Source organism: Macrobrachium nipponense, chromosome 21 (genome assembly GCF_015104395.2).
Source record: "Macrobrachium nipponense isolate FS-2020 chromosome 21, ASM1510439v2, whole genome shotgun sequence".
NCBI classification, from domain to species: Eukaryota; Metazoa; Arthropoda; class Malacostraca; order Decapoda; family Palaemonidae; genus Macrobrachium; species Macrobrachium nipponense.
The window spans coordinates 46,470,560-46,493,225 of NC_087212.1; the positions used below are offsets into that span (position 1 = coordinate 46,470,560).

Sequence of the window (22,666 nt, forward strand, 5' to 3'; positions counted from 1 at the left end):
GCCCTCCACTGTACCATTGTCAGTCAATATAATTGAGTACGCGGGTCAGTCTCAAGTTCATTTGTCACTCGTCCAAACTAATCTCCCATGTGTGGCCTTCTAGGCCTCCCATATGTGGAGGGAAAAACTCCCTGCACCTCTACCCTAAGGTCAAAACTCATTGAGTGCGGGAGGGATACAAACCTGTTTCCTCTCAGCTGGCTATGTGCCTCACCTGAGTAGAGGAAAAAACTGAAGACATCCCATGGTGGGCTCTCGGCCTCTCATGATGGAGGGGAATCTAAGACCTCCCATGTGGCTCTCGGCCTCTCATGTATGGAGGGAATCTGAAGACCTCCCATGTGGCTCTCGGCCTCGCATGTATGGAGGGAATCTGAAGACCTCCCATGTGGCTCTCGGCCTCTCATGTATGGAGGGAAACTGAAGACCTCCCATGTGGCCTTAGGCCTCTCATATACGGAGGAGACAACCATGTCCATCGGTGCGTCTGCGACGGTGTCGTCGATTGTAGTGATGTCCTCTCTTGTAGTGTTGTACCTGCCTGTCTGTACTCTGCCTGGTTGGCACTTGGAAGAATACCCTCAGATAGACCCAGACATGTTCTTTCCTATCTGTCCTAATACTTAAAATCCTCTCGTGATATATCATATCATGAATACCTTATACATATTCCTAATATTCGCTCCCTACTCTAATACTAACTCAGACAGCAAGATTGTTGGGTTTAAAAATAGAATTTAGGCCAAAGGCCGAGCGCTGAAGGGAAATTGACAAAGTTTGAAAAGGTGTGACAGGAAGAAAAACCTCTGTTGCACAATGAGTCCAGTGTTAGGAGAGCGTGGAAAATAGGATGAGAGAATATGAAATCAGAAAAGTAAGAGAGAGAGAGAGAGAGAGAGAGAGAGAGAGAGAGAGAGAGAGAGAGAGAGAGAGAGAGAGAGAAATACAATCGTCTAAGATAAAGAGAGAATATAAAATCAGGGAAGTAAGTGAGAGAGAGAGAGAGAGAGAGAGAGAGAGAGAGAGAGAGAGAGAGAGAGAGAGAGAGAGAGAGAGAGAGAGAGAGAAATTACAATCGTCTAACATCTCCACCTCCGTAAATTGCACCCTCTTCTAAGTTAAAAGGGTATTATCTTAACGATAATATACTCGTATAACTCCGTACAGCTATGAACAACCGAACGAGAACTTGTTGTTAATGCGATCGACTCCTATAACAACATCACTTTATTGTATTGATCAGCGTATGACAGTAATCGAATCCGATAGCAACATCCGTTATTGTATTCATCCGCGTGCGACGGTAATTACTGTATTCATGTTATAAATGCAGCTGAAGCTAATAAGGCAAAATTACGTGCATCAGCAACCTGGACAGAAGTCCCGAGTTTTTGTATGAATTCAAACGCAGCCGTGGTAAAAGAAACTAATAGCATGAAAGAGCTCATTACTGTTTTTTTTTTTTTTTTTTTTTTCACAGACAAAGGATTAATAAAGTATATAAAGTGTAAGGTTCGTAATACCTATGAAAACGAGTGAAAAACGAACGGAATCCTAAATTTAACGCCATCTAACCCGATGGAAAACTAGCTTCCAATGAAACGTATCAGTCAAATTTTGGACTTAAATTACATCGTAAGACGAACAGTATGACTTCGTTCCATAAGTTAAGTATCCAGATATTCATTAATATGCTAACTAGGGACAAAAACATTAGCCGAGACCAAGTGATATGGTTGAATCTGGAGCCAAGGGAAAAAACAAAAACAAAAACAGACTAGCCGGCATCCTTGTCTGTTTAAGCCACACCTTACAATAGTGCTGTTTGACGACAAGCTAGTGTAATTGTAATTTAATTGAAAAGTAATAAAATGATATTGTTATAATACAATAAAGTTTCATACATACTTACCTGGCAGATATATACATAGCTAAGACTCCGTCGTCCCCGACAGAAATTCAAATTTCGCGCCACTCGCTACCGGTAGGTCAGGTGATCTACCTGCCTGCCCTGGGCGGCAGGACTAGGAACCATTCCCGTTTTCTATCATATTTTCTCTCTTCCACCTGTCTCCTGCGGGGAGGCTGGGTGGGCCATTAATCGTATATATCTGCCAGGTAAGTATGTATGAAACTTTATTGTATTATAACAATATCATTTTCATACAATGAACTTACCTGTCAGATATATACATAGCTGATTGGCACCCTTTGGTGGAGGGTCAGAGACAGCTAATATGGAATAGACAGGTAAACAACATATGTTGTAAGTATAAAAGAAAAAACCTTGGTTCCTACCTGATAGGTGGTAGACTTCGTGGCTGTAGCCCGGTAGTCTGCTCACCTCAAGACTTTAGCGAGATATTAGATCTATGGCTAGAGTTCTTGTGGGTCTGTCGATGGGTATAAGAACCGCTTACTCGGCAGAGCCTAAAAGGACTTTGTCAATGGGTACTGGACCACTTCTATGACAACACACCTTGTGAAGGAGCATAACCAATCCCGACCACCTGATCCTAACCACCATGTAGTTATATAGAATTGTTCTGAGTATCCCCGAACTCATTACAAACAACCCATAACTCGAAACGAAAAACTCTTCATACAAAAATTCTCAAAAAAAAAAATTTTAATACTCCCCTAAAAGATATCACAAGAGTTCCTTACTGAACAACAGTGATGGCCGCCAGTGCAGCACCGAGCCCTCTTTGTCAGCAGAAATCTAGAACATATCTAGTAGAAGGTATGTACAAATTTAAGGATTGGTGTTTGCTCCCGTACCCAGTATTGTATCCGCCGATACAAAAGGTCCCAGAGAAAAACATTTCTCGTAAGTCACTGCGAACGTCTTTAAGATAGTGAGATGCAAAAAACTGAATTGCACCTCCAATAGTCGTGTCAATGATTTTCTTTAACGACATATTCTTCTGAAAAGAGAGAGACGTCGCCACTGCTCTAACTTCATGGGCTTTTACTCTTAAAAGCGGAAAGAGTCGTCAGGACAGAACTTGTGAGCATCCGTAATGACGCTCCTAATGAAGAAAGCTAATGCGTTCTTAGACATGATTCTTGTGGGGTCCTTAATCGAACACCAAAGACTTTGTCTAGAGCCTCCCATTTGTTTCTTTCTTTGTAAGAAGAACTTCAAGGCTCTTACCGGCAAAGAGACCTCTCTGTTTCTCTCCCTACTAGACTCGATAAGCCTTTGATCTCGAATCTCTTGGGCCAGGGATTCGATGGATTTTTCATTCTTCGCTAGAAAGAGAGTTCTAAACGAGCAAAGGCCGAGTCTTTGTTTACAGCCGACTTCATCTTCTAGGGCATGAAGTTCGCCAACTCTTTTGGCTGTCGCCAAAGATAGGAGAAACAAGCATTTTCTTGTTATATCCCTGAACGAAGCTACGTGGGGAGGCTCAAATCTGTCAGACGAAAGGAACTTGAGAACTACGTCCAGGTTCCAGCTGGGAGGAGTTAGTTCCTTCGATTTTGTCGTTTCAAACGATCTAATCAAGTCGTGCAGATCTTTATTCTCAGCAATGTCTAGGCCTCTGTTTCTAAATACTGCCGAAAGCATGCTCCTGTATCCTTTGATCGTCGATACAGACAAATGAGAGACCTCTCTCAAGAACAAAAAGGAAAACAAAGAAATCAGCGATTTCGGTTATAGAGGTACTGGAGGAGGACAACTTCTTAGACTTACACCACCTTCTGAATACCTCCCACTTCGACTGATAGACTCGTCTAGTGGAAGCTCTTCGGGCTCTAGCGATAGCGCTTGCAGCTTTGCGAGAAAACCCCCTCGCTCTGACAAGTCTTTCGATGGTCGAAAGGCAGTCAGAGCGAGAGCGGGGAGGTTTTGATGAAACCTCTCGAAGTTTGGCCGTCTGAGAAGATCCATCCTTTTTGGAAGGGATCTTGGGAAGTCTACTGTCCACTCCAGCACCTCTGCAAACCAATCTTGTGCTGGCCAAAACGGGGCTATCAGGGTCATCCTTGTCCCGTTGGACGCTACGAACTTTCTCAACACTTGTCCCAGGATTTTGAAAGGGGGGAAAGCGTACACGTCCACATGAGACCAGTCCAGCAGGAAGGCGTCGACCACAAGAGCTCTTGGGTCTTCCACCACTGAACAAAAGACTTCCAGCCTTTTGGAAAGGAATGTGGCGAACAGATCTACGTGAGGAGTGCCCCAAAGATCCCAAAGACTCTGACACACCTCTGAATGAAGAGTCCATTCTGTGTGAAGGACCTGGCTTCTCCTGCTCAGTCTGTCCGCCCTGACGTTTCTCGTCCCCTGAACAAATCTTGTCAGGAGGGAGATGTTTCTTTGTGAGGCCCAAATTAGCAGATCTCTTGCTATCTCGTAAAGCGACACTGAGTGCGTTCCTCCTTGCTTCCGAATGTAGGACAGGGCTGTAGTGTTGTCCACATTCACTTGGACCACACTGTTCGTCACAAAGGGTTCGAAGAACTTTAGCGCCAAGTGAACTGCTAGAAGTTCTTTGCAATTTATGTGCCAGGACACCTGTGCTGCCTTCCAGGTGCCTGACACTTCTCTCGGTCCCTAGTTTTTGTTCTCCCCAACCCTTCTCCGATGCGTCGGAATACAACACTCGGCTTGGGTTCGGAACTTCCAGAGAAATTCCCTTGTTCTCTTTTAGAGGGGACAACCACCATTGCAGGTTGTTGGTTTCATCTCCATTGGAACGGGAAGGAAAAACTGTCGGGAAGAGAAGAAGTCCCGTCTTCCAGTTCCAAGATAGCCTTAGGAGGAAAAACTGAAGAGGGCGAAGATGTAGTCTTCCTAGAGGAAAGAACTGTTCGAGCGAGGAAAGGGTGCCTAGCAGGCTTAACCATTCCCTCGCCGAAGTCCGTTCTTTCCCTAAGAAGAGAGAGACTTTTTCCAAGCCTCTCACGATTCTCTCTTGCGAAGGAAATACTCGAAAACCCCGAGAATCCATCTGAATCCCCAGATAGACAAGTCTGTCTGGGAATCAGCTGTGACTTCTCGAGGTTTCACGAGTAGTCCCAACGCCTTTATCAGGTCTAGGGTCAAAGAAAGGTCCTCCAAACACTGTCTCTCTGTTCTGGCCCTGATGAGCCAATCGTCCAAATATAGAGAGATGTTGACGCCTTTGAGGTGAAGAAACCTCGCCACATTCCTCACCAGGTTTGTGAGACCTGAGGAGCTGTGGACAGGCCGAAACACAAGGCCCTGAACTGAAAGATCCTTCCCCCCGTCATGAAACGGAGGTACTTCTTCGACGAAGGGTGAATCGGGACATGAAAATAGGCGTCCTGGAGATCCAGCGACACCATCCAATCTCCTTGACGTAAAGCCGAGCAGGACTGAGGCCGAAGTCTCCATAGAGAACTTCTCCTTTAGAACGAACTTGTTCAGAGCGCTGACATCTAGAACTGGTCTCCAGCCCCCCGAGGCTTTCGCAACCAGGAAAAGCCGATTGTAAAACCCCGGAGAGTTTTGCTCTAGAACCAATTCTATAGCTCTTTTTGTCCCACATTTGATTCACCATCAGACGAAGAGTATCCCTCAGTACAGGGTCCCTGTATCTGGCTGACAGTTCCCGCGGAATGGTCGTTAGTGGAGGACTGTCTTGGAAGGGGATAAGATATCCCTTCCTGATTATGGACATGGAAGAGGCGTCCGAGTTTATGAGTGACCAGGAGTCTGCAAATTCGAGAAGCCTGGCCCCCACTGGTGTTTGGAGGCTGTCTGTCTCACTTCCCTTTTCTTAAAGGGACGGGGAAGGAGCCTTACCTCTCCTCTCAAGACCTCTTCTCTTAGAGGTAGCTCTGGAGAGAGGGCCTCCTCGAAAAGGCTGAACCGTAGAAGTCGGTCCTTTCTTGTCAACTGAAACAAGTGGTCTCTTCTTCCTTGCAGTTTGCAGGAGAAGATCCTGAGTCGCCTTCTCAGTCAGTGATCGAGAAATGTCCTTCACTAACTGAGAAGGAAACAGGAAGTCAGACATGGGAGCGAAAACCAGGGCTGCTCTCTGTGAGGGGAAACCGCCTTGGTTAGGAAGGAACTAAAAATACTCCTCTTCTTAAGGAGTACTGCTCCGAAAAGAGAGGAGATTTCTCCTGATCCGTCTTGTACCGCCTTGTCAATACAAGCAAGAATACTCAGAATGACTTCGGGGTCTAGACCATCCGAGTCATGAGCTTTCTTAGACATCACCCCAAGGGACCAGTCTAGGAAATTAAACACTTCCAAAATATGGAAGAGTCCCTTGAGGAGATGATCCGTCTCCGAAAATCGCCCAAGACACGCGAGCTCCATTCAAAGTGTGTCTCCTTGACGAGTCAACCAAGGTTGAAAAGTCCGCTTCGGCTGCCGCTGGGAGAGAAAAGGCCCATGTTCTCCCCAGTTCGGTACCAGAAACCTCTCTTGCCAGAAAGTATGGCTGGAGGCATACAGAAGGTGGTTCTGCCAGATCCTTCTTAGACAACATCCATTTGTCTAAGGACTGAAGCGCTCTCTTCATAGAGATCGTAGGTCTCATCTTCAAGACCGACGAAGACTTAGGCACAATCGCACTCGAAAACAGTGATCGAGGCGAAGGAGGAGCGGCAGGAGTTAAAGAATCTCCGTATTCCTGTAAAAGAAGGTCAGTCAGAACTTTATAGTTCGAAACTCCTTCTCTACCGTCACCCTCTTCTTCCGAATCTCCTTCTACACCTTGTGGAGAATCGGCCTGAAAAACGAGAGGATCTTCATCCCGTTCTCTCTCATACTGGTGACAAACTCCTACTAGAGAGGGGCTCATAGAGTGAACCGACTCTCTCTCACGTCTAAAAGAAGTCTTGCGTCTGCTTGACTTCTCGCGCCTGAACAGCTCCTCGCGCTTGGCTGGCGCCTCGCGCTTGTCTGGCGCCTCGCGCCTGTCTTGCGCTGGAGCGTGTAGCCTGGCTGGCATCTCGCGCCTGGCTGACGTCTCGCGCTCGTCTGGCGCCTCACGCAATGTTGACTCCTCGCGCCTGGCTGGCGCCTCGCGCTTGGCTAAATCCTACAGCCTAACTGGCGCCTCGCGCCTGGCTGGCGCCATCACGCCTGAGCGTATCCTGATCTAGAGCAACTCGCTCGGATAGATCCTGACGTTTTGTACGACTCTTCGCGCCTGGGAAGACGTCCCATGTCTGGAGGACGCTTCACGTCTGGCTGTGAAAGAAGACAGACTTCTTAATAGGAAGTCTAGCGTCCTTCTTGCGAGGGGGATCCCTCGAAAGAACTCCAACCAAAGAGGCAATCTGCTCTTGAACTGCAAGCAATATCCTCTTGGAAGCCACCCCAGCGTCCTCTTCAATAGAAGAAGCAGGAGAACTCGAAGGAGTGCGATCCTCAAATACTGTTCTAGGAGGCGTCGAAACCAGCTAGCCTTCTTGATAGAAGAAGGAGCTTCCTCCGAGAAGCGTTCCGGGCTCGAGTCGAACGCGCGCTCTTTCCAATGCCTTTTCAGTGGCCTAGAAAAATCCGAGTCCTTCCACCCTCGTTTAGGTGAAGGAGAACCGGACAACGAGAAACAATCTCGTAGGACGCTTCTATTAGAGCGGTCCTGAGCAGACTGTAACGAAACAAGAACCTGCCTGAAGGGACGCCTGACCGTTGGGGATTCCCCACAACCTCCGTACGACTTTCGACTTTCCTACTCCTCTGGGTATGTGAGTTTGGAAGAGGTCTAGGCCTGGGAGCATCGCAGGGACGGTCAGACGCCCCCTCCACAACACTGGGAACACTCACATTCACTTAGTAATTCACAATCACTAGCCTTACCTTGCATGGCCGCCATCTTTGTCTTCATTTTACGAAGAGTAGCCTTCAGATTGGCGATTTCAGAAGCCGAATCCGAATGCAAAGCCTGTGAGGATTCAGATACATAGGGAGAATCATATTCATTAATAAAAGGAGAGTTAGACTCAGAAAAAGGCTCAATAGGCCTTGTACTCACACTCTTTTGTGCAGCCCGTCTAATCCTATCCCTCTCTAACTTCTTCAAGTAAGAAGTTAGAGTCTTCCATTCATTAGCATCCAACTTTTCACACTCAATACAGGTGTTAGCCAAAGAACAGTCAAACCCCCTACATTTACGACATACAGTGTGAGGATCAACCGAAGCCTTCGGTATCCTCACCTTGCAGCCTACATTCACACACACTCTCACACTAACACTTGAATCAGACATTCTATTAGAAAAATCAAAAGCAAGTCCAAATCCAGTCCACAGTAGCGAATGCCAAAACAACGATCCAGTACGTCACCAAGAAATCCAATAAAGATGATCAATAAAGTCTTGAAAAGCGAATTCCAGTCAGGAGGTAGTAACAACAATGTTGATACCACCGGCGACAGAGAAAATATGATAGAAAACGGGAATGGTTCCTAGTCCTGCCGCCCAGGGCAGGCAGGTAGATCACCTGACCTACCGGTAGCGAGTGGCGCGAAATTTGAATTTCTGTCGGGGACGACGGAGTCTTAGCCATGTATATATCTGACAGGTAAGTTCATTGTATGAAAATAATATTTAAAGGTAATTAAATTAACTTTATTAGGCCTAATATTAATTTCAGTTGTCATTGTAATTTGATAATACGACTGGTAATAATTTGTAACTGTAAATTGACATAAGCGCAATGTAATTACTGACGGCAATAGTCGGTTAAACGTATGAAGACGTCATACATACGAATTCCTTATATCTGCCATCTGATTATATGCCCCAAGATAGATACTACCTCATTGACTATGTTAAATGTCAACATAGGTGAACACACGTCTCCAAGACGTTTGTACAAACTTGGCATAAGTGAGAGTATTGTTACGTTAGTCATTTTAGGCAATCAGGAGAGAATGAGATGGATACGGCGACGCAAACCCGTATTCGTCATCCGCTGATTCCAGCGTGAATGACTGCCGAGTTAAGTGTTTATACTACGCTAATATGATAATACATATAATACAATTATAATGCTTTAGTCGGACAGAATCCGATCTTCATTCTGTTCGATTACATTCATATTAATTATCCTCCGATCGGATTCTCGTTCGTTTTCAATTACACCTGTACTGAATTATCAGAAGTCAGAATGCCTTGAGCCTACAGCGTTAGCCAATATAAAAATAACTATCGATATGTTGTACTGCGAATACTTTAGGCTAGGCTACTGAATATGCATACGATATATCATCGTGAACACTAGGCTAACTGTAATTAATTTTATTCGATTTCTCTCCATACTGAATATCGTAAGTCAATATGCCTTGAACGGAGAATTAGTTGATATTAACAATTATCGTATCGTATAAGTAGAGGAAAGTAACCTTAAAGACGAAGGAGCATATCTGAAAGACCAACCATGGCCTAAAAGCTTCTGATGCAAGGAACTCGAAGCAGGAAAAAGCCTAAAGATGCTCTAAGGACACTGTGCCTCTATAAACTACTACTTTTAATAGAAAACCGACCCGAAGAAGCCTGCTTTTATCATCCTGAGAACTTACACATCGAGGGAAGGGGAATCTGCTGCCAACACTGCCTGCTCCGCGCCAGGGGGGACGGCGGATCCTGCCCTGTGGGCTTGCGGATCCCCATAACCCCCAGCACCGGTTAGGGCTGGTTCTGGAACAGGCAGGGGAGCTGGAAAAGAACGATTAGTAATTTCAGTATCCCTATTGCTCGATCTATCCTCACTTAATCTTGACATAAAATCGGTAACAGAGATGTCATACTCGATGTCAGCCTACTCTCAAGTCTCTTAAAGAGCACTGTCTCTAAGTCTTTATCTTGATCTACGTTAGTCTCTTCCTGCCTACACTTACTTCTTAATACAAGACCTTTCCTACGTTTGAGATACCCTAACATCTGGTCCAAAGACCACTCCTGACATTCCAAACATCTGCAGGTCTTTACATTATATTGACAACCAGGCCTAACAATTTACGCATAAGGAATGACTATCGTGTCATAGGGTACTCATCCTTTTCTTGCATTGGTGGCAAAGACGATACGTTGTTGAACTTCCGCTCGTCATTTTCTGTGATGTCGTGGCCGAGAATGCAGTAGCCGTTGTCGTAGCTTGTGTTGTTTCTTCCTTTGCAGAATCAATGTCTGATGACATGGTATTAAGAGCAATCCAACAGCAATCCAAAGGGATGCGTAATTCGTCACCAAAATCAATCAAATCAAAGGTGCAAATGAAGGCCGGGCAAGACCAAAAAGGAGTTCGCTGTGGATACATCTGTACTCCACCGCGAACGATAAGTGATTGACGTGAGAGGGCAGGTGTGACCGGGCCCGTGAGGCAGGGCTATCAGCGGTGGGCTGGTAACTAGGTAACGAGGGTGTTTGCCAGGAGATTGGCAACACTGATCGTTTATTTTAACCAAAGATTTGGTAAATTTTTAATAAATGATGGTTCGGGCTGGTAAGTGACCAGGGCTTATTCAGGTGTTCAGGGGGTGTATTGCAATAGGACAGTTAACAAGCACACATATCTATTTATACTTTACAGTGAATTAAGCATGTTAAAAATTATTCTATTCATCAATTTTCATTATACTTACTTATACGTTGTAAGCACAGTCTTGTTAACTACTACTATGAAAAATGAACAAGCTCCATACAATAACGCAGATAAAAGTCTCTTAACAGTTATGGAGTCCATGGTTAAGTATACGTAGTCCTGAAAAGAGAAAACATGAATAGATTAGCTTTTAAAATTTTAAAAATGACTGTACAATAAATACAACCTAGTTCAACAAAATGGGATTTTTATAATAAAATCACAATTTTTGAAAGTAAATTGTATTTTTCCTAGCTATACAAACCAGAGGACCTTTACGATAGGAATTATTTAAGGCGTAGCCTGGACACGGCTGCTGAATTCTTTAACAAGGCAGTTTGGTAGTTAACTACTTGTCTGGTCGTTGGTAGTCCCTCTGACTGGATGTAAACATTCCAATTTTCTTTTAACCCAGGTAGCAGATTGAGGGGTGGCATGAGGTGGGCCGGTAGTGAAAAGGACCTCAGGTTTGTAGTATAGTTAGGAAAAATACAATTTACTTTAAAAAATTGTGATTTGTTCCTATGCAATATACAAACACTCGGTCCATTACAATAGGAAGACTCACTGACTGGTGGGTGGAATCTGAGTGATCTCTAGTGAACCATCTGAGTTTCAGCTTACCTGAGATTTCCTTCCTGGTCGTAAGAGCGAGGAAGGGAATTCAGCCACTAAGTTTATGATTCTTTTTAATTATATTCATCAGAAATTATTTCCTACTTTATGACTCCTGTTCCAGGGTTACGATGCTTATGAAGCTGACCCAACAGAAGAAATGTAACTATAAAAAGGTAAAATAATCAATATTTGAAGGGTTTTTTAAAGCAAAACGTAATAAAAATGCAGTTTATATAGTTTGCAATACATCCAAAACATTAAAAGAGAGATTTTTTAGGATTTTTTTTACAGTTGTCAATGATGTTCAGCTTTACATCGATTTTTCGCTTAACCTCTTCATTACCGAAAGTTTGTTTGGAGGTAGGTGGGTACCACCATTCAAATCTACTACACCGCACCGGGTGCATAAAGGTGGTATGCGTAGTACCACCAAAACTCCTCTTTTCAGATAGGGACTTCCAATCATTCTGTAATTTCGGTTTGAAGAGTTTGGAGCAAAATAAACAGTATGACACGATGCCAGACGTATGATGAACCCAAAAAAATATTATTATTGCTTATAGTAGTGTGTAGGTGACAGATGAACTGCGTCTCAACAAAAAATCACAAAACCAGACAAGCGTAAACATGTAATAACTTCTACCCAAGTAAAAAACCAGTTGTATCATCATTTACTGTATTTATTTATTTATTCACATTACATTTTAAAAATAAAAGATATGAACACCAGATAAATGAAGGTAGAAATAAAGCCTTATAGTAACTTTATATATATAAAAAAACCAAACCAGAGAAAAAGCGATTTTTTCTGAGGACAAGAAACTTGAAAAATTAGTTTAGATACCCCTGATGCCCCTAAAGTTGTTTTCTGTGATGAAACTAATCTTAGAAAACGTAGAAAATGACATTGACCAATTTTTGAAAGATATACTATAAAATTTGCGATTTCCATATTTATTGGCGGGGCTTTCGCTTTAGTTTTTGCTCTTTTTTTTGTTATTACGTGCTTATTTACGGTTCTATTTTGATAATACTTTATGTGCATGTTCCAGGTGCGATATACCAACATTCTGTAAGACCGAATTTCTATTCAAGACCGTAGTTTTCTCACCGACCACCAGTGTCCCTTGTACAAGGGACACTGAGTTTCACATTTTTTTTCATAAAATCATTTATTTTCCCTGTAGGATAATAAAACTAACAGAGAATATGCGTTATTATAGTGCTAATAATACCTGATAATTTCATTAGCCTGTCTTGATTAGTGTATTTTTGGCAAATATTTTTACGATCGGCACCCCTCCAAACTTGAGTCACTACCGAGAGATTCAGTTCGGCAGCAAACGCAATGTTTACATTCTGCTCACCCACCCGGTAAAGAAGGGGTTAAGATGCGTCTCAACAATGGAACCCCTGTCGTAAGCCAGGGGACTACCTGTATTCAAAACAATAAACGAAAGATCCCACCGGGAAACCATGACAGAGCTCACAAACATACGTCTTCATTGGAAGAGAGCCGAAAGCAAAGTGGAGTGTTTACATCCAGGCAGGTGGGCCTACCCACCTATCAGACAGTAGTTACTGCCTAACCACCTTGTTCAAGAATTTAACGGCCATGTTCCAACCTACGCTTAAAGTAATTCCTAATGTAAAGGACAGAGGGTTTGTATATTGTGTAGGAAAAAGTCTACACATAATACTTTACTGAAAAAAATGGTGACTAATAAAGCCATGAATATAAGAGATAAAATTTGAAATGACCACGATGCACACTTCCTTCATCATCATACATGTTTTATTACTTTCTCCCTGCACTCCTAAAAGGTCTAGTCTTCATTTGTTCAATTTTTCCAAAATTTCCTGGGTCTTCCTATAGGTATTCACCCTACTAGTTCCAAATCTACTGAAGTTCTGACCATATGTTCTTCATCCCCTATCCTCACAGGTCATACATCATCTCAGTCTTTGAGAGCTACTTTCCAGCCTCTGGATGCTCTATCTCTCTGCTAATTCTACACTTGTAATAAGACCTCTCTACCACACTCTTGCCATGTTAATACCTTGTTAAGGCTGCATGAGCAGTGCAGGCCTATATACCAGTTGTTGGGCCATATCTCTTAACCAGTGTTCTACATCTCTCTCCCAATTTAATACATGATGTAGCTATACTCCTCCTGTTCTGTTAACTCTAACCAAGATCTGACATTGGTAACAGCTAAAGCAATCAACAGTTGTTACATTTCAAGTTATCAAGAATATGACAAAATATACAAAACATAAATTGGTAAATAGACAAGCAGGCTACATACATAAAATGTAAAAAGGTTTGACAAAATATACAAAATAGTGGTAAAAAGACAAGAAGGCTACATATATAAAATGTAAAAATGCAAAACACTACAGATAAAGCAGTGAGTCCAAAACCACTTCACAGCAGAGCTGCTGTAACTGAGCATGAAGATGCATTTCTTTTAGCAGACAAATCACTACATCAGACAAATTACAAGCACAAAAGAATGCATACAAATCCCCATCAATGACTGTAAACAATGCTTTCTTTGGAAATCTGGGTTCTGTTTCATTTGTTTGTTGTAAACTGATTAAAAAAGGTCAAAGGTCAGGCTGATCTGGATTACAGTTACATTTCAAATCCCTTTTTACTAATACGTTTGAAAGTAAATGAAAACATAGAGCTTAATTTTTGCCCTGTGCTGCAAACAGAACTCTGTAAAGCAAGGATAAAGTTTGCTAAAGCCACCACCCAGCCTCTGCCCTCTGCCATGTGCTGTTTCACTAATGTTGAAATATTTTTTATGAAAGGAATGATTTGAAGCAGGGAAGATATAAAACATCTGTCATTCTAATGGTGGTTAAAGGAAACTGGATTTTACACTGGGCATTTTTAGGTAGAAAATTGGGTGAAAATGATGTTACAGATTATAAATTGAATCCTTTTGAATGACAAAGTTAAAAACCCTATGTGCTACGAAATGGCAAAGGTTGCGGTAGTAAGTAATGTAGCTGGCATTGTATATTGCTTACCAATAAACTTAACACATTCATGTTTACATTTAGCAGCTCACTGACCTTTTATTGTTACTGCTCACATGACACAGGACACATCATCAAACTGGCTGGGAAAGCTTTACTCTCTTGGATTACCTAAAGTTTGCTAAAATGTTAAAGTTGCACTTATTGTCGAGCAATAAATTCTAAACTAACCTAGGGCAAGGTGTTCATCTAAATACTGTATTTTAACAATAGTTTTTCTTGTCTTTTTAATATATTTCAAAATCTCTGTTGTGATATTCTGCCCTTTTTGTTTTTACAAAAATAAAATCTCTGGTTCCTAACTGTAGTTTCGTAAATTATTATAGATATACTGGGTGAGTTAAAATTTAAGTTTGGCTAAGGGGTATATGTGTTGTCTGCCAAAACAAGAAATTGGCTAACCAATAAAAATAAATATGAAATATTTGGAAAACCATTAGAAAATTGAAAAAAATCATAGTATGAAAGGAAATCGAGATAGTTGATTTCATGCACTTTACTTGGACCTCTAATACATAACTTTTTAAACTGGGGCACCACTCACCCCTTCCCTTTGTATTTTAAAATAAAATGCTCTCATTTCTGAAGGGCAAACTTTATATATGATTAGGGAAAGCAGGCTATCTTACACAAAATTTCATATCCTTGAGTTCATTTATAATGCACACACTAATCTATAAATTGGTTAGCAAGCCCCATCAGCCTGTTGCAAAAGATCTCTTAGAATCATATATGTTGAACCTATAAATAAAAAAGATCCTTGGTATCTCATATATACCTACCACAAAAAGTCAACCAAGATGGCTGATCCTGACAATATATAGGGTATAATGCTGAATGGCCGGCCTCTACTGTAGCGCGACCACCTTCCCGAAAAAGTACTTTAACATGTCCTGTAACCCAAGATAGACATTTAGTTAGTCAAGAGCCAGCGTCCATCGGAGCAACACCTCGAGATCTCTATTTTACTCTCAAAGTAAGTTTTTCTCCTAAGTCACAAATTAAGGCCATAAATTCCTATTTTCAGAAGGTAGTCGTGCTATAGCAGAGGTGGCCACCAGGTGGCCATTCAGTATTTTACCCTAGGCTGAGGCAGCTAGTGACATGGCAAAAAGGCCACTCGGCTACACATTCAACTTACTGCAAATAAAGCCTTCACAGGATTCAGATAAATCATCTCGGAAAGTGAGGTTGCCAAAGCACTTATGGATGTTCCAATTCTAAAGTTTGCAGATGGAATTAAGGGTAATTCTAAGGAATAACTCCGCACGGACTGCAAGGAACATAACCGTGAATATGACATCCACTAGGGATTGGGGCATCCAATGTATTTCGCTGTGTATAGTACTGGCCCCTGGGGGGTTAATTACAGTTGACTGCCAAAAAATAACGGTAAATTCTTGATAAGCAACCCGAATAGCTACTACCTATAGGAAACTGTAATTTCCAAAGAAATAACTGATGCGGAGTTATTAGTTAGTTACCGAATTAAGTAGCAGGGATGATACAGTAACAAGGATACCAGACTTGGTGGCATATGCCATCAGGAAACTTTAAAAACAAAAATAGTTACCTCTAATGTTAATCATATCCCCTTTTCCCAATGTATAAAGGAGAAAATAAGTTAGTTACTAGAGTTTAAACCTGCTGCTGGTGAAAATCTCCACCTTATTTAAAATGGTGTTCCTGAAATGCAAACTGCTATTGACATTAATCCTACTCTAGCTAGTGGATGTTATGAAGTGGATGTTTGAAAAAATATGCCTACTAGGTATACTACCTACTAAGCTATGTGACCATTTTACAATCAGATTTGGTCACACTGAGATGGAATGCTACCTATAATTCATACAGTTGGGGGTAACACTGCAGGCAGCATGGGCATGAAATGAAATTAGTATATACCTAGCTAGCATAGTGTATAGTCTACATAGAAGCCTATGTACTAGTACATGTATCAAATGAACGACATTAGAAGACAACATTCTACACATGAGGTGAATTGATGATGTTGAAAGGCAGCCTACTACTTGAAGCAGAAATCAAGAGATTAGGGTAGATCCTGGCCGTAAATAGCCTTACTTACCTACCTACCTGTCAAGGATACAAATCTTAGCCTAATAGTATTTTGACTTAAGTTTGTCGGAAATACAATGGGGGCCAATTAATAAATACCTTGCCTATAACATTAGGCTAATATAGTAGCTAGGCTAGGCTATTACATAGTCATCATTGCTTTGAGATAGGTGGTACTTAATGTTGACGAACATGCATCTGTCGTGAAGGATTAGAGTGTAGTAACTGGGGATGTTGCTGAGTAGCTGCTAGTAGTTAATTGACTAGATAGGCTGATCCTACCCCGAACGCGAGAAATGCAATTACCTAGTACTACATTTCTAAGGTCACGTCCACCCGAGTGAGAGGCAGAAGTATGAAGTTTTGGCCAACCACATTAGGCCTAGCTCTATACTATACACGGCCCCTTCCTAGCGGGGTAACTGTCCTCTCAGACTTAACCCTTGAACAAAAGGATCAACACTCAACACCGGACTTTAATATTACTAATAAAAAAGAAAATCACCACTTACTTGTTTCTTAAAACGGATACGCACGCACTTAAAAATGCATGCAACTAAAACGATTAACAATCAACGCAATTTTCCTAAACATTCCCACCCCAGTGTAGACGATGTAGAGTTCCTATACCGTTTTGGAGCACTGAATGTTTACACCAGCTCAGTGACACCGTGTCTGACGGATGTGAGCCTGTGAGGCGTGAGCGAGCGAGGCTGAGCAGAGTTTCGTCTGTCCCAGAGTGTTCGTGGCACAGATGGACCAGTTTGAGGTAGAAACAAACTCTTCATACGCGGACACACCTACGCCATCTTTCCTAAAAGGGCTAAAGTCATGGATTGGTTTATTGTGTATCATCAGTTTTCATCACCAGTCAATTACTGATTCTGTCATCGTCATCAAAAGATTTTCAGTCTTAGTTTTGTGTATGATAGAGTTATGTTAGAATTTTGTAGTTAACTGATTTGTTTTTATCTCTAGACTTCACAGTTTTACACTGTCAAATTATTTTGTGCGATTACATTGCAATATATTCATGAATAAAATGTCACTCCATCGTCGATGATTATTGACGTCATTGCTAAGAATGAAAGATCCAACGCATGCTGTCATGGTCAAAGGCGGGTTCCAAGGTTCATCACAGAAGAAAATACTAACCACAAAATGACATCAGGCATGGACGAGGTATTGAAAGGCTGCTGTTTTAAATAACAATTAACAAATGCCAACGCACAATATTGGCTATGCTGAGCTAACTATAGGTACTGGAAGCACCATACAATGGAAAGACTGGTAAAAAAAAAAAAATATTTACATGTGACAGTTGCTTCCGGCGGTAGGCTACAGGAAAATTGAAATGAGGACTAAAATACTGCATTATACTTTGTATGGTTCGGAGAGCATCAGTTATATGTTAGCGACTGAAAAAAAAACTCGATCGTATATCAAAATAACATTCATCACCATATATACACACATAATGAAGATGTGCATTGTTCTTCAGAATGCAACACAGGAAATGAGCCTATATCACAAATTCTGTCAATAGCTTCATCTTCATCTTGCTATATTTTCTGAAGCCATGACATTAGCCAAGATTCTAAAAGCAATAGGATAACATTTTGATCGTATTTAAGTTTTAAGCCGACAATATATTTGTACAGATAACGTTAATTGCTTTCAGCAACGTTTGAATTCAATTAACAGTAACTACTTCACGTAAGACAATAAAAAAAGTTCTATTATACGTAGATAGAAGAAATACTATAAAAAAGGTTGATTTACGGAGAAATTTTTACAACGCAATACATTAAAAAAAAAAAAAAAAAAAAAACAGTATTCTCGATTCATGCAAGCCCAAGCCGCAAGTGTTTTCACTGCAGGTGCTTGAAATGTGCGCTCGCGCGTGTTTGTGGGTCCACTCATGAGAGAGAGAGAGAGAGAGAGAGAGAGAGAGAGAGAGATTCTATATTACAGGTAGAGCACGATTCTGATGGTAACCTTCCAGTCAATATTAGTTAGGAAAATAGAGAGAGAGAGAGAGAGAGAGAGAGAGAGAGAGAGAGAGAGAGAGAGAGAGAGAGAGAGAGAGTAATCCACTGATAGACATTTCGCCTCAACACCTCACTACAATCTAAATTTGTATGTTTTCTAATACTTGTGTATGTATTGCTAGTGTGAATGAAGTAAGAAAAACTTGTGTCTTTCTAAGCATCCTGTGACTTGAAAGGAATCCAGAGAATCTACAATCTACAATAAAATATAAAAAGACTACAATGCACTGGTGGCCTACAAATAAATAAAGACGAAAGAATAATAAAGCCATTACAAAGGTAACAAATGAAAAGGAACAAATACGAGAGAGAGAGAGAGAGAGAGAGAGAGAGAGAGAGAGAGAGAGAGAGAGAGAGAGAGAGATTCTTTATCATAGGCAGAGCACGATTCGGATGGCAACCCTCCAGTCAATATTAAAAAAAATCATAACAAATGTATCGGAGAGAGAGAGAGAGAGAAATGACAGTAAATATGAGCGACCCCGAAAGGTCGAACGGTGATGATGGAGACAACATTATTCCTTTTCAAGCAAGAATTACAGTAATATTTATTCCTAACATGGAGAAACCAGAGACCCTTGTTTCCGTCAAGCAGAGGTCGATCACGGGCCCAGGATACTCAGGTAGCCACTGTGTTACAAGCAAACACAATATGGAATAAAAATAATCATTTTTAGCGGTTGCTTTAGAAGCAAGAGCCCGTTGCAACACTTACTCTGACAAAAATACAAATTCAGAGTTCCGTTTCGAGTTCGAAAGCGCGCACAACAGACAATCGTGATGGAAGGGGAGCGATCACATTAACTATGTTTATTCGGGAAAACATAGCTAACAAGAGACTGAAGAATGAAAGATTAGGAATGAGAACTAAATATTCGTTAGAAAACCCAATGTCTTCAGGATCAAAGGTATTCCTGGCAAAGTAATGTGGGCAGAATGTATGGAATTAAACACGCCCAATGATTAGTAATACAAAAAAATTACATAAACAAAAATGGTTATGATATCAATAATAATAAAAATCGTCTTTACCAGTAGCAGTAAGTAAAATAAATATACAAAACTTTTATATATAATCCACATTTTGGCTGGAAGAGTATAGTAGGGTTAGCACCCCTGCCTCGCAAAACACCAAACGTCTGCGGTGCCAGTCACGATGAGTTAAAATGATATCCCAAAAGAAATCTGGCAAATTCGTGTCGCGTTCTCAGACAGCCAGCGATGTATCATCTGCACATCGCAACCATGCATGGAATCTTGCAGGAAGGACCTCCTGTGAGTCACCATTATGCTTATTAAGGTATGTTAAAGGAAAAAGATGCCATTGACCGAACCTCAGCTTCTTTTGACATCTGATTATGTTGATTAAGGCAGCTTCCAATTAATAAATTATTCTTATATTGTACAAAACTAACATCTCGTCCCATCATTCGTATAGGAAAACTATCCTAACAAACGAAATATAAATAAACAAGTATATAAATAAAAAGAAATCATATCTTTGCAAATCTGATGCCCCAATAGTGGGACAAGACAAGTAATGAATCTTAATCGAATGAACCATAATGCTGGACGAAGCAAAATAACCAGACAGATGTGCGTGCATCGATTGCTTAAGCATTCTCAAGCTCACAAAGGTTATCACGTGAAATGTACGGTACGTATCATAAACGTATCGTGTTCATTTCTGAATGAATATTTGAGACAGAAAGACTAAGAATCTCCAATTAACACCGAACGCGTGAAGTTTGAATAAAATATATCTCCCGGAAAAGTGGCACAGAGTGAATGGTCCTTACGATTTAAAAATACTGTACATATTAAACGAAATTTACTGTATAAGTGCTAGGTCGATAGTGCAGTACAAATTGTCACGAAGTAAAGAGAATAGACTATACACAACGACAATGCCGTAACAGGATTTGGAGACATGACATTGATGCCATCCATCAGTTCTACAATTTTCTCCGATGTGAAGTTACTACAAAAATTGCCTTAGACTTCGGACTTATACCATTGTTTACGTTTGTAAATATTTGTCTATCAACTTAAACCGATTTTTCATCACGTGAGCATTGCAATATAGGGAAGCTTACTTTTGAAGTGATGGTTACGGGGAGTGTTCCAAGTGAATGCTTCACTTTGTAATGAAACGAGTCATAAATAGCAACATCTGGTTTGAGTATGTCAATATTTTCACAAATCAGCGTAGAATATTTGTCTAACGTCACGTCCTGCTTAAAGGATATTGAAAAAATACGTGCGAGTAATTTTCGCTAATCGTGAGCCACAACTAGACTCGAACACGTACGCAGAAACTGTCCACATATGGCACATAGTAGGCACAGATGTCTCGACATCAGAGTTCGGGATATATTATGCTGCCATGTCATCAGAACATCTCAGTATTCGTCACCCAGTAAGATAATATAACCAGCTAATTGAAATTATCATTAATGTACCTGATAACTAATAGGGAAATCAGTAACGTCTTTACAAATATGATTATTTGATAATTGGCTAAGATTTTTAAAAACCGTAAAAATGATGTGAAAATAGAAACCACTCAAAATGTGAAGATTAATGACAGATACTAACATAGCTAAAAAGAAAATCTATATAAGTATCATGGAAATGTATGCTTTTGACGTATTGCCTATTAATCATAGACTTTTCGAAGCCCAATTTCAACAAAAATCAATGTTCTCCGGAGTTAATAACATAGGAAGTTGTGCCGTTTGATTCTCTTTATCTGTCTGTCTGTCTGTCTGGCTGTCTGTCTCTGTCTGTCTGTCTGTCTGTCTGTCTCTCTCTCTCTCTCTCATCCTTCGATGGGAAATGCGGAGATGCCAAGGCCATGACTCATGAAGAATCAAAGAAACAACCTTTTACATCGAGTGTCTATCCACAACCAAAAAAAGAGAAACGAAAACATTTTGGTTAATCAAAGTTAGCAAGCCAAGATGCTAACAAGAACAACATACAGCGTTAGTTGTATGAAAACTTGTGAAATTATTTGGACGCAAATCACCACCGAATTCTACTAGATTGGTCCCCATCATTTGTCTGGCCTTTCTGAAAAGTCTCAAGAAAAGAACTCAGAAGCTTCAGGTGATGTTGCTCTATTCTTCATCCGCGTTGTTCATTGTCGCCATCAAATTCTAAAATCTCATGGTTTGTCCTTGGGCGTCAAAGCTGATTATTGCAAGAGGCGGGACCCTCAGGTCACGATATGGGTCCCGATGCTGAATAAAGCCAAAATTGACTGAACTTGCCCTTGGTCCATGACTAACATCTCCTTTGAATTTCACGCAAATGTGTACATATCTTTTGTGGAATCCTACCGTCCAACAGATAATTCATCGGGGAGTTTTTATAATCCTTATTAATAAGTATAACGATTATGATAATTATTTTGTTGTGCTTGGTGGGCACATCTTTCATTTAACGGGATAGTAAAAGAATTAATGGCATTAAATACAAACATAATGAATTATTACACATAATACGCAAACGCCATACATGCACACACACGTGACTATATATATATATATATATATATATATATATATATATATATATATATATATATATGTATGTATATAAAGCATACCTAAGGACCTAAGGCCTTCGTCAGTTTTAAAAATATTTTCATTTACGATAACTGGTAGCTATGCAGCTATGAAGGAGCAAACTTAACTTTGCGTATAAAAGCGAGTGCGTATGTGTTAGTGCGCTTTGATCACGGGCGACAAAAAGTCCTGAATCATGTTTAGGCCCTGGGGAAGAAGAGAGTGAGGGACAGGGAATCACCGTCCCAAGTAAAAGCAGGTAGGCCCTGGGTAACAAGATCTATACATGGAAGAGCTACAGAAATATGACAAGCAATAAATGGATACAGTCATCAAAACGATAGGTTTTGGTGTAAACACAAAATGAACCATAGCCTTTAGATACCGGAAAGAGAGAGAGAGAGAGAGAGAGAGAGAGAGAGAGAGAGAGAGAGAGAGAGAATACCGTAATTACATACGCATTTCACTTTCCATTAAGTACAACCTGCGTTGTTACTTCATACACAAATAATGAAATGACGCAAAATTACGATCATTTTTTAAATTGGCTACTCGGTAATTAACCTACCTGCTGTTATTTATAAGGTGTCGCAGTGGCTCACCGCCAGCCTTGAAAAATCGCGTCGTTGAAGGTAAGTTGTCCGCAATATGTTTAAAAAGATCTTTTTTAGCCTGTCATTGATAGCAGTTTTTGTCTTCAATGTTTATCGTACTTACGGTGCG

The 22,666-nt window shown here is 40.9% G+C and overlaps 1 protein-coding gene across 5 annotated transcripts in view; it reads right to left on the minus strand.

Annotated features, from left to right (window-relative positions):
- LOC135198011 (UDP-sugar transporter UST74c-like) overlaps positions 1-22,666 on the minus strand; it is a 229,551-nt gene that overhangs the window by 195,264 nt on the left and 11,621 nt on the right. Inside the window, exons 1-3 of one of the 5 annotated variants that reach the window (XM_064225355.1) lie at positions 16,833-17,081; positions 14,281-14,355; positions 10,577-10,695 (exon numbers count right to left, since the gene is read on the minus strand). In XM_064225355.1, the coding sequence (XP_064081425.1) occupies positions 10,577-10,677 (101 nt within the window). In that variant the 5' untranslated portion in view covers positions 10,678-10,695; positions 14,281-14,355; positions 16,833-17,081. Of the gene's footprint in view, positions 1-10,576; positions 10,696-14,280; positions 14,356-16,832; positions 17,099-22,666 lie in introns of those variants that run through there. The other 4 variants (XM_064225353.1, XM_064225357.1, XM_064225358.1 and 1 more) reach the window with 4 other exon arrangements.